Below are 15989 nucleotides of genomic sequence, written 5' to 3' on the forward strand. Positions count from 1 at the left end.
TACAACATGTGCCTCCAAAGAAGTATAAAGTAGCATAAAATGGAAATACCAAAGTAAAGTACAAGTAGGCTGCTGTACCTCAAGTACACTTGACTTTGACTTTGACAAGTAGACTAGCCTACTTGTCAAAGTCAAGTCAAAGTCAAGTTTATTTCATCCATAAAAATTGAAATTACAGTGCTCATACCCGCCTAATACAATACAATAAATACAATATAATACAAGACAATACATAAATACAATACAAAATGTATAAAAATGTACGTTTAAAGTGCTTGTTGTGCTGTCTGACAGTCTGAGGTATAAAATACTTGAGTAACAGAACAGGAAATGGGCAGGTACAGTAGCCTGGGAGAGCCCTGGCGGACCAGGCTACTGGGCTGTGGTTGAGGTTGTGATTTTTGGTGTCAAACACATGACATGACTGTAAATATATAAATATATATATATATAGTATATATATATATATATACTATTATAATATATAATATAATACTGTAAACTGTAAACGGCGGTGGGAGAACGGAGCGCGGGAGGCGAATTTACGAATCCTACTATGGCCACGCCAAGACCAAGACCCGCCCTTCAATAGCAGCTCGATTGGTTAAGGTTAGGTTTGGGTTAAAACGGTTTTTAGGGTTAGCCCATTGGTCAGGGGACCTGTAGGCCTACATGTAAGCTTGGACGCCTGGCCAATAGTAGTGTGTGAATGCTATTGAAGGGCGGGTCTTGGCGTGACAATAAAGGACACAAAACTCAGTGCGCGTTTCTGTGAACAGAAGTGAAACTTAAGGTGTCTGCTGACGTAGGAAACTAAAGTACGGACGAGGTGCAGCCTGTTGGTTCAGAGGGACGACAGGACCCACAGGGACCACAGGACCCACAGGACCTACAGGGACCACAGGACCCACAGGGACCACAGGACCTACAGGGACCACAGGACCCACAGGGACCACAGGACCTACAGGGACCACAGGACCCACAGAGGCGACAGGACCCACAGGACCTACAGGGACCACAGGACCTACAGGGACCACAGGACCTACAGGGACCACAGGACCCACAGAGGCGACAGGACCCACAGACTGGTCACTGCAGAGCCGCTGGTCAGCCGGGGGAGGATGAAGATGAAGATGAAGAGCAGGCTGCTTTATGCTCCCATGGCGATGGTAGTGATGTCAGCATTGGTCGGACTCACCTACTCGACTACAGCTCCTAAAGCGCCGACTACAACTCCTAAGACTACAACTCCTAAGACTACAACTCCTAAAGCGCCGACTACAACTCCTAAGACTACAACTCCTAAGACTACAACTCCTAAGACTACAACTCCTAAACCGCCGACCACGCCAAGATGGACCACCACAACAGGTAGGCATACGCACACACAACAACCAAGATTCTCAATTTCTTAAATTACTTTCTGGTTATGTGTAAACAAAACCAAATCACACTTTATCAATTTAGAAAACACTTGTATTCAGTTTTAATGTTGTGTAACATGACCATCACTAGTCTATAGTCTATAGGAGGTCAGTATTAATCCATCAGTCAGTCAACTAATAGCCAAGAGAGAGCTGATAGGAAAAGGGAGTGCCTGTGGGTGTGTGTGTGTGTGTGTGTGTGTGTGTGTGTGTTTCTGCGTGTGTGTGTGTGTGTGTGTCTATGTGTGTGTGTCTGTGCGTGTGACTGTGTGTCTGTGTGTGTCTGTGTGTGTGTGTGTGTGTTTTTGTTTGTGCGGGAGTCTGTGTGTGTCTGTGTGTGTGTGGTTTGTGCGTGTCTGTGTGTGTGTGTGTGTGTGTGTGCGTGTCTGTGTGTGTCTGTGTTTTTGTGTGTGTGTGTGTGTGTGTGTGCGTGTCTGTGTGTGTGTGTGTGTTTTCTGCGTCTGTGTGTGTGTCTTGTGTGTGTGTGTGTCTGTCGCGTGTCTGTGTGTGTCTGTGTGTGTGTTGTGTGTGTGTGTCCGGAGTCTGTGTGTGTCTGTGTGTGTGTGTGTGTGTTTCTCGTGTCTGTGTGTGTGTCTGTGTGTGTGTGTGTGTGTGTGTGTGTGTGTGTGTGTGTGTGTGTGTGTGTTGTTGTGTGTGTGTGTATGTGTGTGGTTTTTTTGTGTGTGTTTTTTGTTTTGTGTGTGTGTGTGTTTTTGTGGTGTGTGGTGTGTGTTGTGTGTGTGTGTGGTGGGTGTGTGTGTGTGTGTGTGTGTGTGTGTGTGGTGTGTTTGTCTGTGTGTGTGTGTGTGTGTGTCTGTGTGTGTATGTGTGTGTGTGTGTGTGTGTGTGTGTATATAAACTTCCTTTGTTGTTTTGTCTTGTTGAAGCTGTGTCTCCGTTCATATTTCAGACGTCATACTGACTCTCAGCAGGTTTTGAGTATGTCCGTTAAATAACTTTATTATCTAGTGTGTTTTTTTTGAGTGTGCAGCTGTTGATGGAGACATTTTTGTCCTTTCCATCCACCCCAAACTAATCCCTCCACTTAGTCCTGAAAACACTCAAAGTCTTACACCCTGAAATTCACACAGATTGAAAAGACTTAAAATTACATAAATATCTGTTTATTATGTATGTATAAAATAGGTGTTTTAGTTTGTCAGTAATTCAGTGCAGTTATGTGAAATTTCTTAAAGGTCCCATTACATGGTGCTCTTTGGATGCTTTTATATAGACCTTAGTGGTCCCCTAATACTGTATCTGAAGTCTCTTTTATATAGACCTTAGTGGTCCCCTAATACTGTATCTGAAGTCTCTTTTATATAGACCTTAGTGGTCCCCTAATACTGTATCTGAAGTCTCTTTTATATAGGCCTTAGTGGTCCCCTAATACTGTATCTGAAGTCTCTTTTATATAGACCTTAGTGGTCCCCTAATACTGGATCTGAAGTCTCTTTTATATAGACCTTAGTGGTCCTCTAATACTGTATCTGAAGTCTCTTTTATATAGACCTTAGTGGTCACCTAATACTGTATCTGAAGTCTCTTTTATATAGACCTTAGTGGTCCTCTAATACTGGATCTGAAGTCTCTTTTATATAGACCTTAGTGGTCCCCTAATACTGGATCTGAAGTCTCTTTTATATAGGCCTTGAGTGGCCCCCCTAATACTGTATCTGAAGTCTCTTTTATATAGACCTTAGTGGTCCTCTAATACTGTATCTGAAGTCTCTTTTTATATAGACCTTAGTGGTCCCTAATAGCTATAATTACGGAAGTCTCCTTATATAGGCCTTAGTGGTTCCCCTAATACTGTATCTGAAGTCTCTTTTATATAGGCCTTAGTGGTCCCTAATACTGTATCTGAAGTCTCTTTTATATAGACCTTAGTGGTCCTCTAATACTGTATCTGAAGTCTCTTTTATATAGACCTTAGTGGTCCCCTAATACTGTATCTGAAGTCTCTTTTATATAGGCCTTAGTGGTCCCCTAATACTGTATCTGAAGTCTCTTTTATATAGACCTTAGTGGTCCTCTAATACTGTATCTGAAGTCTCTTTTTATATAGACCGTAGTGGTCCCCTAATACTGGATCTGAAGTCTCTTTTATATAGACCTTAGTGGTCCTCTAATACTGTATCTGAAGTCTCTTTTTATATAGACCTTAGTGGTCCCCTAATACTGTATCTGAAGTCTCTTTTATATAGACCTTAGTGGTCCCCTAATACTGTATCTGAAGTCTCTTTTATATAGACCTTAGTGGTCCCCTAATACTGTATCTGAAGTCTCTTTTATATAGACCTTAGTGGTCCCCTAATACTGTATCTGAAGTCTCTTTTATATAGACCTTAGTGGTCCTCTAATACTGTATCTGAAGTCTCTTTTATATAGACCTTAGTGGTCCCCTAATACTGTATCTGAAGTCTCTTTTTATATAGACCTTTAGTGGTCCTCTAATACTGTATCTTGAAGTCTCTTTTATATAGACCTTAGTGGTCCCCTAATACTGTATCTGAAGTCTCCTTTATATAGACCTTTAGTGGTCCCCTAATACTGTATCTGAAGGTCTCTTTTATATAGACCTTAGTGGTCCCCTAATACTGTATCTGAAGTCTCTTTTATATAGACCTTAGTGGTCCTCTAATACTGTATCTGAAGTCTCTTTTATATAGACCTTAGTGGTCCCCTAATACTGTATCTGAAGTCTCTTTTATATAGACCTTAGTGGTCCCCTAATACTGTATCTGAAGTCTGCAGAGCAGGATACCCAGGGCTCGGTTTACACCTATCACCATTTCTAGCCACTGGGGGACCATAGGCAGGCTGGGGGAACTCATATTAATGTTAAAAAACCTCATAAAGTGAAATTTTCATGCCATGGGACCTTTTAAGATTAAGTAATCTAAAGGATGCATGAGTGAAAAGAAGATTTTATATCCTGTTGACAACTTGTCTGTGTCGTTGTTTCCTCTTTCTTTCTCCAGGAGCTTCTGGACTAGATTTAAATGGGAAGATGTTCACTTTGTCTCGTAATGGAGGAGGAATATCCTTCTATTCACCCTATTATTCTCCTACCACGCCCCACTACACCACCCGTAGATACACCACTCGTCCCTACTACATCCCCACCCCCCGACCAACCACCACCCCCCGACCAACCACCACTCGCCCCTGGACCACAGCACCTCCTACTAGAGGTGAGTACATTCACAAACTACATAACCAAACAGAAACACAGTGTCAGTAATCAGGATAGGCAACATGACATCATGACTTTGCATAAGCATACAGGCCACATTTTGTATCAACATGAATGAAAACTATTTATATTGAACACAAAACCTAGGCCTTTCTATTGTCCTCTCTAAATATCTTTAATGTATTTATTTGGTATTTTAGGCTGTTTTTTTTATTTGTGCACCACAACAACCAAACAGCTGTTCATGTGTTTAGATTGTCACTTAACTTTGTCAACTAAATTTGTCACTCAACACCTTCCATGTGACTCCTGCAGTGTGTGGTCCGGTACATACAATGCTCTTTACCTTCACCCACCATCCATCCCAGAAGACCTGTGTAATATGGAGGTCAGTTCTACAGCGTTGTACAAACTATCCTTTGACAGATATCGCATATAAAAACCAGTACTTGCGAACCTTACAAAAAGGTTCATACAAACGACACATCTATTCGAATCTGGACCAGAGTCTGCCTCACTGTGGACACCGTGAAGAATGTGGCCCAGGTGTTCAGCGACTGGAGCATGAGCATCAGGAAGCTGCTGCCTACTAAGGTAAGAAAGAGTATTGATCAAAGTATCCGAAGCCTTTAGACTATCTGTCCTATCTGAGTTTTCTGTTGCACGACGACAACTTTTGAATGTAGGCCCTCACATGTTTTGCAGCGGTACCGGGCAACTGGGCGAGCTCATGAATATTAATGAGCTCAGGCAGTATGATGTCAGACTGACCAGCTGTTGTGATTGGTCTGATTTCTCTGCTTATTTCTGTTCAGTGGTAGCAGTTCATTTTAAAAACAAAAAAAAAAAAAAACACACACATATAGATCTCAAAAATTACAAAAAAAAAAAAGGAATATTGGTTATGTGTAGAAGGGAACTTTTAAGGAGTTTATAATAAATATATAATATAATAAATTAAAAAAAAAAAAAAATAAAAAAAGTTCATATATTTTTCCTATTTTTTTTTTATTTATCTGTCTTTTTTTTAAAATAATCATAAAAATAATTTAAATAAAAAAAGGCAAACAAATATAAATAGAGTGTAAAATTTTTTATTTTATTGTTGTAGTTTTTTAAAATGAAAGTATAATCAGTGGTGATTTTGTTATAGAGGAAAGGAAGGAACAAAGGAATGAAATCTAAAAAAAAAAACATTTTTAAAAAAGACCCCTTTAATTTTTCAATTTTTCAATTTTTTATTTTAAAATGAATGTTGTTTATTGGTAGTATTTTGCTATTATATTTTATCAGGGGTGAGAAAGTCCGAAGAAACGCAAAGGCACGGACGCGGGGAAGAGGGTGGTTGAAGAATTTACTAATTAATACGTTTTTTTTTTATTGTGTGTGTTGTTGTTGTTTTTTTTTCACAAACGCTAACACAAAACAACAAAAAAAAAAACAAAAAAAAAGGCCGAAACTAATAAGGGAAGTGTATAAGGTCTCAAGGTCAAACTATCTTTTTATTATAACCAACAAAAAAAAAAATATTTATTTTTTTTGTAAAATGCAGCTTATCTAAAGGAAAAAATTCTTATACTAAATTTGTTATTTTTTTATTTTTTTTTATTTTTTTTTTTTTTTTTTTTTTTTTTTTTTTTATTTGTTTGTTTCTTAAAAGTAAAAAAACAAGGTTTACAACAAAAAAAAAAAAAAAAAAAAAAAAAAAAAAAAAAAAAAAAAAAAAAAAAAAAAAAAAAAAAAAAAAAAAAAAATAAAAAAAGAAAAAAAAATAACAAAAAAAAAAAAAAAGCAAAGTATATAAGGAGAGAAAAAGAAATGATTAAAAAAAATAAGAAGTAAATAAAAAAAAAAAAAAAATATATAAATAAAAAAAATTTTATTATTTTTATTGGTTGTTGTTTTTTTTTATAGATTAAAAAAGAAGTAAGAAGACCAAAAAAAAAAGAAAAAGTCTGTTTTCTGTAAACAGGAGCACAATATCGTCGTCCTGAAGGCAGCAGTTCAAATGAGGGGGCAAGGGGGTGCCTCTGATTACCCACAATGCTATTTGCCTTTTTTAGTGTTCTGTTTTTATATATACTTTCCATACTTGGGAATGGAGTACCTGATAGTTTACTTGATGTTGTTATTATTTTCCTGATGTACTTTTTCTGTGCTTCAGTGGCGTTGCCAAACCAACAGATAATGCCAAAGGAGAGAACACTTTCAACAAAAGCACAATAAAAGGTTTGAAGAATACTGCTGCTGACATTAAAGGACACTTTCCTTAAAAAGAACAGTCTTTGTTGGGACTTAGTATTTCATTTGTCAGTCCATATGTCCCATTTAAGTTTGTGGTCGAGCACCATGCCGAGGTACTTGTACTCTGTGACAGTATCTAAAGGATCCCCGTATATAAGAGTGGGTTTAGGGGACTGTGCTCTTCTAAAATCAATTGACCTCTCCTTTGTTTTAGAAGTATTTAAGATAAGGTTTGACTTCTTACACCAATCAATACAAAAGTCAAGAACTGGCCCGTGCTCCTCTTCCTGGTCATATAGGAGACTAACCAGGGAAGTATCAGCCGCGTACTTAGGAAAAGTGCTGGTACAGGAGTTTGTGTACAGGATGAACATCAGAGAAGATAAAACACATCCCTGTAGAGATCCTGTACAGGTGGTCACATCGTCAGAGAGTGACATACCAACTCTGACTCGTATTCTACAGCTAAGAAAATCAACAATCCAAGAGACCACATCATCTTCAAGTAAACATTCTTCTGTTAAAATATTTGCTAAAATACTGGGCTTAATGGTGTTAAAAGCAGAGGAAAAATCAGCAAATATGATTTTGGCATGAGCCTTTGACTTCTCTAAATGAGTGTACAAAAGATGCAGCAGAGTTGCAACAGCATCTTCAACTCCTCTGGATGCTTGATACGCAAACTGCATAGGGTCCAGAAGGTGCTGCGTTTTGGAGACGATGTAGCTCTTAACTAAGCGCTCAAAGCACTTCATTGCCAGTGAAGTTAATGCAATAGGCCTAAAATCATTAGGTTCTTTAGGCCTATGAATTTTTGGCACTGGTACAATTGTCGATGTTTGTGTGGGTGTGGGGACTTTTTTCAAGTTAAGAGAGGATTTAAAAATGCCTGTAAACACAGGTGTGAGCTGCTCCGCACAATATTTTAGAACATCTCCTCCAATATGGTCAGGGCCAGGGCTTTTTCTAATATTACAGCCTTTAAATAACTTGAGTACTTCTGTCTCTTTCATGCTTATGCTAGGAGGAAGGGCAGTCATAATGAAAGCCTCAGCACTCTCACTGCTCTCAAAACGGCAGAAAAATGAATTAAGTTGGTTTGCCATTTCCTTACCATCATTGCCATTCAGGGTAAAGGAGGGCTTTCCCCTGCCCTTATGCCGAATGGAGGTCATGTTTTTGATTCCTTTCCATGCCTCTCTTGAGTTACCAGAAGCCAGGGAGGCTTCTAGCTTCTGTTTATAGCTGAGCTTATCCAGCTGTATTTGCCTTTTTATTTGTCTCTGTATATCCCTCCTTGCAAATTCATCCTGATTTTGATAAGCTTTTTTTTTTCTCTTTGATAAGTTTTTTTAATTTGCCAGATACCCAAGGCTTATCATTTGAATATACCTTGTATGTCTTCGTGGGTATTATAGAGTCTACGCAGAAACAGATGTAATCAGACACAGCCACAACCTGTTCATTAATATCCTGAGCATCTAATACTTCCCAGAGTGTACACTCAAAACAAAGCCAAGATGCTGTCATTACTCCACATCTTAACAGTCTTTACTTGAGGTTTTTCCCTGTCATGTAGTCTCTTATAGACAGGGCGGAGATATACCACATTGTGGTCAGATGCTCCCAGTGGTGGAAGCAGGGAGGCAGTATATGCGTCTTTAACAGTTCCGTAGCACATATCCAGAGTTTGATTCTTCCTTGTGTGGCAGTCAACATACCGATAAAAGGTGCGCAGGGGGCACCTATTAAAATCTCCAAGAATGAATTTTGGAGCACCTGGAGAGAGAGACTCAAGTTTCTGTGAGGTATTAGCCTAAATGTAGTTTCAGTGGCTTTTAAAAAAATCTGCTTTAGGGTGTATATATACCACGGTTAAAAAAGATTTGAGGAAACTCCCTGGGGAGATGGTAGGGTCGGAGAGAAAGACACAGCACCACTCATCTCTGATCAGAAGGCAGACTCCGCCCCCCCTTACTTTTCGCTGTGATGTCCGGATCTCGGTTGGTTCTGAACGCCGAGAAGCCCGTGGGCTCCATTGCACTGGACTCGATGTTCTTGTCCAGCCAAGTCTCAGTAATCGCTAAGACACAGGCGCTCCTGTAGTCCTGCTCCTGACAGCTCGTCTGTCTCCGCTCTCGGACTGTGCGTTGATTAGCAGGACTGTAGGCAGAGGGAGTTTATTCTTCAGCTTTTTCAGTTGATGACGAATGCCACCCTTTTTCGCTTTTTCCGTGCAGTTTCCCTGCTAGATTTCTTTTTAAGATAGTTTGGTATTGACTCACCAACATTTGAATGATCCGTTGGTAGGTGATTACGCAGCAGCAGCAGAGATTCTCTGCTGTAGTGAAACTCACGAACAATGCCACAAAGCAGCATGGTGGTTGAGTCCTTGGGTGAAATAGTTGTTTAAAATCACATAAAACAAGCTGATAATTAGTGTTGGGTATGGTTTGGTTTTTTTTCGATTCCGGTGCTAAATCGATACTTTTAAAACGGTGCCGGTGCCTAAACGGTGCCTGAACCGGTACTTTTCAATAAAGTTAAAAAAAAAAAAAAAAAAAAAAAAAAATAAGGGTAGTAAACAACAGTCAGTGACTTGTTTATTGCTAAGGCCATGGTCAAAATTAAAGATTTAATAATAATGTAATAACTATAACAATAACAATAACTTATTTCACCAGTACATTGCTGTTGAACCCCAGATGGGAAAAGGGTATTTTACAATTACTGTGAATGCACCACGAGGCAACCTGTTTTAAGTGAACGCACCGTCTGTGTTGTTTAATTCCGACGACGGCAGCTGCAAGTGAACGCACCGTCTGTGTTGTTTAATTCCGACGACGGCAGCTGCGAGTGAACGCACCGTCTGTGTTGTTTAATTCCGACCATATAAACATAGTACTACTAGTACTACTAGTACTAGTAGTACTACTACTGTATATCTATGAATTGTGACAACAGCAGCTGCTGCTGCGCTGCAGAGCAGACTGTTACATCCGGTTGAAGTCCTCCACAGTGAAATCCAGTCACACTTTACACTGTTTAACGTTAGCTGTCAGCATTTTACCGGTGTTTAATCCAGCTGCTAGCTAAAGGTAGGCTAACGTTACATGCTGTCAGGTGTAGTGTAAAGTCAAGCACCGAAATGAGGCACCGAAACTTTCGTTCTTATTCGGTCTCGTTACTACCGTTTAGGTCGGCACCGGTTCCCTGTTGGCACCGAGTTTTGGTACCCAACCCTAGTGATAATGCACCACAGGGCGAGATCCATGATAACTGTTCCTGGACGAGGAAGATGCAGCTAAAAATACAAAATAAAAAATACATACTAAAAATCACAATCACTCAGGTAGACAAAAAAGGAAAGAAAACAACAGACAAATGCCAGCGTGAAAACACCGCGGGGCAGCCACTGTGCAGCGCCCCCTCTTTTGTGGTAACTACAAAGTTCTCAGTTACTATCTCAGTTACTTTTTGGGAGAAGTAATTTGTAACTGTAACTAATAACTTTTTTAAAGTGAGATGACCAACGCTGCTGAAAAGGCTTTAACACTTTGATCATAGAAATACAATAACTTGAACAACTTATTGGATCATCTTTAATCTTCATCATTGTCCCTGATATAATCTAATTGCTGTGTGTGTGTGTGTGTGTGTGTGTGTGTCTGTATCTCTCTGTGTCTGTATCTCTGTGTGTCTTTGTGTGTATGTGTCTGTATCTGTGTGTGTGTCTGTATGTGTGTGTGTGTGTGTGTGTGTGTGTAGTATGTCTGGTCAGGTGAGCCTGTGATTGATTTTTCAGGTTTTGATGGTCAGGTGACAGACGTCCAGGTCTGGGATTATCCTCTCCACTACAGAGAAGTCTTCAACTACATGATCAGCGGTAGCTACGGGTATGTGTGTGTGTATAAATATAATTAATTGTATTATTATAGTTTTTATAAACATGGACTGGTGTTAAATCCACCATTTGAAAATACAATTGTGATTTCAGGTCGTACTCTGGCTCCGCCCTCTCCTGGTCCTACATCAGCTACTCCCCCAGAGGAGACGTCCTGCTGGAGGACGCCTATCAACCGCAGTGGCAGGACCGACAGCCAATCAGCCGCAGCAAGGAGAGGAAATGGCGTCGGCCAAAGGGAGAGAAGAAGACCATGGAGTTTTTCCATTTTAACGAGGGAAAGAGAGAACAGCTTTAAAACAAAAGCTGTAGCCTCCGTTTTTCACTTAATAATCAAGCAACAATTAATGATAAATGACATTAAAGGCGCAAAATGACCCTATAGGGGTTAATAACAGATGTGTACCGAGTCGGCCGTTCTCTGGGACATGTTTTCATGCTAATCTAATGTGTCTCTAGCTTGAAACAAGCTAGCGCAAACCGCTAATAAGCTTATAATGCTAGTCTTCAGGGCAGACGGTAAATCTCTATTTCTACACCACTAACGAGGCTCAGAATATCACCACACTTCCACGGTAGCATCATGAGGGTCCCTACATGTAAACACAAGCATTGAGAACTTTGTAAGTGTACAGACAGTTTATTAAAAAGATAGATTATAAAGACAGCCAACACCAACGCTACTGTCTTTATAATCTATCTTTGTAATAAACCGACGATATTTTGAGCCTTGTTAGTGGTGTAGAAATAGAGATTTACCCTTTGCCCTGAAAGCTAGCGTTAGCAGCAACTAACCCCGGTTTCACGGTATTTTTAAACTTAAGTATGGCATGAAAACATCGATGCACACACTCCGTATAACTGCACTACCTGCCAGGATTTTGATTTTAGGTGGGCCTCCAGAAAACTGGATGGGCCAGTTAAATAAAACCCAAAACCCGGGTTCCCCCTGCATACAGACGGCCAGACACTAACGTTAACGTTAGCCTAACTGTTAGCCTACTTGCCTTGCTGGTGTGAGGGGGGGGGGCTACGGGAGGACTTGATGGGAAGAGGGCGGCCGAGCAGGATGGTAACTCATCACTTGTAACTGCGTTACTTAAAATGGTGGGAGTTTCCTCCTTCTGCTCCTCGGAGCGTTTCTTGCTGAATTTAAATGAAAACGAGCTGCTTCTCTTTGTGTTTCATATTAGCTAGTAGCTACTGTCTGTGTCTGTCTCATTGAGCTAGCTTGAAAAGCTTGCACGCAAACATCCTTCATTTCATTGGATCACTTGCTGGTGACGATGCAGCCTGTGGGCGGGGCTTAAGAGTCCACACGTGGGGTAGAAGCCGCTGATTGGCTGAGAAGCTTTCACTTAAAGCTTTCTTCTGGCTGCTATTTGGATGAACTGCTAGAATGAAAATCACTCACTACTCACTATAGGCCCGGACCTAAAATGGGTGGGCCCAGGCCCGGTACACATATGTTATTAACCCCTAGGGTAATTTTGCGCCGTAATTGTCCTTAAAACTACTACTGATTACTGATTTGATAAAAGCGTGATTGCTGTATATTTACAATATGACAAACATAACAAAATATAACCAAATAGGATCATTCTTTCATATTTTTACTAACATGTTTGACTTTATATCGTTCTCTTTGTACATGTATTTGCTTCCTTAGTTTCTTACGTTATTAGAAAACAATATAGAGATGGCTGAGAAAGTATCATTATTAATTGTATATTTTATAAAACATACAGCGTGGAGGTTAATTGAGCTGGTATAACACTAAATTACTGTATTGTCATTAAAACTGAATTGAAATCCCCCAATTTTACTCTGAATGCATTTCAAACATACATTTGCATATTTTTTTATAACAATGTATTATTAAAATGTCAAGGGGTTGTTCATAGTGATGAAACCTACAGAGAATTATCACCTGAATCTGGTGAATGTTTAGCAGTCTGACCCTAAACTTTACTGTTCTGGTTCACTCTCACTGCTCTCATAGCGCTGCAACACGGTCTTAACGGCAGTTCGTGAAATGGTCACGTTATTTAATCTATTGATTTGTGTACACGGACACATTTATCTCATTTTTTTTGTGGTGGTCAGCGCGTTTTTTAAACTTATGTATTTCAATGGGAAGCATCTTTCGTGATCACAGCTCGACTACGGTAGCCAGTAGTATGAAAGGCCGAAAATCCATGCAGGGAGGTTGTTTGGATGGTCAAACAACACAGGACTTTCACCCCAGTGACCGCGACCGTCTCCCACGTTTGACCTTTCCTTTCCCCAACCTACGTATAGATCACATGTGTCAAACTCAAGGCCCAGGCGCCAAATCTGGCCCCTTGCAAATTTTGATCTGGCCCTTCATGTCAATTTAGGTTCACACAGCAAATTTTGGCCCGACTATTTGTGCACCACACCAAAAAAAATAATTCATGCTGTAATTATGCGACACTGCCGTGCAGAATTTAACCGATTTGCTGACTTTGGGACTCAGAATTCCCCACAAAAGCAGAGTTTTTAATATTCAGGCTGTGAAACAGGTTGTGGTGAGTCGGCTAGGTGGCAGCTGCTTTTAAAAATAACAAAAAAAATGTTTTTCATGACTTGCTAAATTCTACGATGTTTCTACAATGAAGAAACTTTTTTGCTGACTTTTTTTAGGGTTTCATGTCGACCAAACTGTATGGGAGAAAGCTATATAAGACATGCAATAATACAAAGTTAATAGACTTTATTTGTTAAATAAAAGCATGTCAATAAACATGTGTGGCCCTTATTGTGATCGTCATTTCCAGTGTGGCCCCCAGTGACACTGAGTTTGACACCCCTGGTATAGATGCTTCTATAGTGTGCTGAGCACCACGAATCAAAAAATAACATCACCATTTCACAAACTACCATGCGACTGGGAAAAGGCCACTGGACACTACATGTTCAGCAGCAAACAGACACAGTTCGAGAATATTTGGTGAACATAATGGAGCATTTAGCAGCTAAAGAGACAGGTATTTCCCTCAGGAGTTGGTGGAGCCCAAAAACAGAGCTCAAAGAGAGTGAATACTGGACTTGCATTCATCTAGTACACAAAAACGACTCCAAATGATTGATAATGTTGCTTTGTAACTTTTGGATGTGGAAATACACAGCTAGGTAAGACTACATGCACAGTAGCTAGGTAAGACTACATGCTCAGTAGCTAGGTAAGACTACGTGCACAGTAGCTAGGTAAGACTACATGCTCAGTAGCTAGGTAAGACTACATGCTCAGTAGCTAGGTAAGACTACATGCTCAGTAGCTAGGTAAGACTACATGCACAGTAGCTAGGTAAGACTACATGCACAGTAGCTAGGTAAGACTACATGCTCAGTAGCTAGGTAAGGACTACATGCTCAGTAGCTAGGTAAGGACTACATGCTCAGTAGCTAGGTAAGGACTACATGCTCAGTAGCTAGGTAAGGACTACATGCTCAGTAGCTAGGTAAGGACTACATGCTCAGTAGCTAGGTAAGACTACATGCTCAGTAGCTAGGTAAGACTACATGCTCAGTAGCTAGGTAAGGACTACATGCTCAGTAGCTAGGTAAGGACTACATGCTCAGTAGCTAGGTAAGACTACATGCTCAGTAGCTAGGTAAGGACTACATGCTCAGTAGCTAAGACTACATGCACAGTAGCTAGGTAAGACTACATGCTCAGTAGCTAGGTAAGACTACATGCTCAGTAGCTAGGTAAGGACTACATGCTCAGTAGCTAGGTAAGACTACATGCTCAGAAGCTAGGTAAGACTACATGCTCAGTAGCTAGGTAAGACTACATGCACAGTAGCTAGGTAAGACTACATGCACAGTAGCTAGGTAAGACTACATGCTCAGTAGCTAGGTAAGGACTACATGCTCAGTAGCTAGGTAAGACTACATGCTCAGTAGCTAGGTAAGACTACATGCTCAGTAGCTAGGTAAGGACTACATGCACAGTAGCTAAGACTACATGCACAGTAGCTAGGTAAGACTACATGCACAGTAGCTAGGTAAGACTCACGCGTTACGTATGCTTGAGGTAGTACGTCAATATGCTCGGTGCTAGGTAAGACTACATGCTCAGTAGCGGCTGACGAAATTGCACAGTAGTAGGTAAGAGTACATGGTCAGTACCGCTAGAGTAAAAGGACGAAAATCCTCAGTAGCTAGGTAAGAGGTAGATGGCTCAAACAAGACAGGACTACCCCAGTGACTACATGGAACTACGAGCTAGCTAGCTGTTTCTCTAACTTCAGTCAGTACGAGGCAGGATTAGCCGGGAGACTTCTTCTAAACGAGGGCGCGCTTCCAACTTAGCGTGGAATACCTGCAGAACAGGGACATGGAAGTAGTTCTTTTGGAGATTATGGTGAACTAGTGTGTGTTGTAGCAGTGTTTTGCCATTCAGAACGAGCAGCCAGATAGAGTAACGCGTCGCCCCTCGGCTAGTGACGTAGAAAGCCGTGCAGATGTTGACCAGCTCACCAGGAGACTGAAGGCAGGACACATTCAGAAACCAGATCTCACTCAGAACACCATGGATGGATGTTTTTCCAAGTTTGTATGTGTGTGGAAGCACCAGAGACACAAAATAACACCCCAAATCCCCAGAAAAAGGAGATTTTTTTCATAATATGGGCACTTTAAAAGTGGCCGCTGTGTGAATTTCTTTATTATACCTGTAACAAGCAAAATCAAACAATGTCATGACAGATCCTCAGCAGTGAGTATATTTCAAAAGACATCAAGTTACAATAAAGTTAACATAAAAATCAGATAAACATCTTTTAATTTGCCAACAAAACTGTAGGCTATCATATGAAAAACGAGCTGCGCGACTTCCTCGTGGACGCTTCAGATCATACGTTTACATACTTTCATCAAAACTGTAGTTCTTCAGGGCGTACGAGTGGTTTAGTAGTAGTGGTTATATGTACTGATGGTCAAATGAAGCTTCGTGAACAACTGTCTTTATTTTCTGAGCTCACTAGGTGGCGCTCTCTGTTCAGAGAAAAAGGTTAAAGGAACGGCAATAGAGAGCCGAAGTCCCGCCCCTTCCCGGTGGACCTCATGGGACCTTAATTCGGAAAAAAATATGAACGGGGAGAGGCGAATTATTTTTTGAACTCGTTTGAATTGAGCCATAGATTACACATCTGATGTTCGTCAATTTAAAAGATAAGTTTTCAGCCGA

General features: G+C 40.4%; 1 protein-coding gene across 1 annotated transcript; it reads left to right on the forward strand.

Moving 5' to 3' along the window:
• Window positions 1-814: 814 nt before the first annotated feature.
• On the forward strand, window positions 815-11381 carry LOC120555036 (mucin-2-like). Its single transcript, XM_039793838.1, has 7 exons — window positions 815-859; window positions 905-1371; window positions 4409-4663; window positions 4939-4949; window positions 5092-5217; window positions 10636-10763; window positions 10865-11381. The coding sequence occupies exons 2-7, from the start codon at window positions 1122-1124 to the stop codon at window positions 11067-11069; spliced, it is 975 nt and encodes a 324-aa protein (XP_039649772.1). The 5' UTR covers window positions 815-859; window positions 905-1121; the 3' UTR covers window positions 11070-11381.
• The last annotated feature ends 4608 nt before the right edge of the window (window positions 11382-15989 follow it).

This window comes from Perca fluviatilis, unplaced genomic scaffold (genome assembly GCF_010015445.1).
Source record: "Perca fluviatilis unplaced genomic scaffold, GENO_Pfluv_1.0 PFLUV_unplaced_scaf_115, whole genome shotgun sequence".
Taxonomy (NCBI): domain Eukaryota; kingdom Metazoa; phylum Chordata; class Actinopteri; order Perciformes; family Percidae; genus Perca; species Perca fluviatilis.

Coding starts and splice junctions, on each gene's coding strand:
- LOC120555036 (XM_039793838.1), top strand. CDS start 1,122: ATGAAGATGAAGATGAAGAGCAGGCTGCTTTATGCTCCCATGGCGATG. Junction 1,372..4,408: donor AAGATGGACCACCACAACAG/GTAGGCATACGC, acceptor TTCTTTCTCCAG/GAGCTTCTGGACTAGATTTA. Junction 5,218..10,635: donor GGAAGCTGCTGCCTACTAAG/GTAAGAAAGAGT, acceptor GTGTGTGTGTAG/TATGTCTGGTCAGGTGAGCC.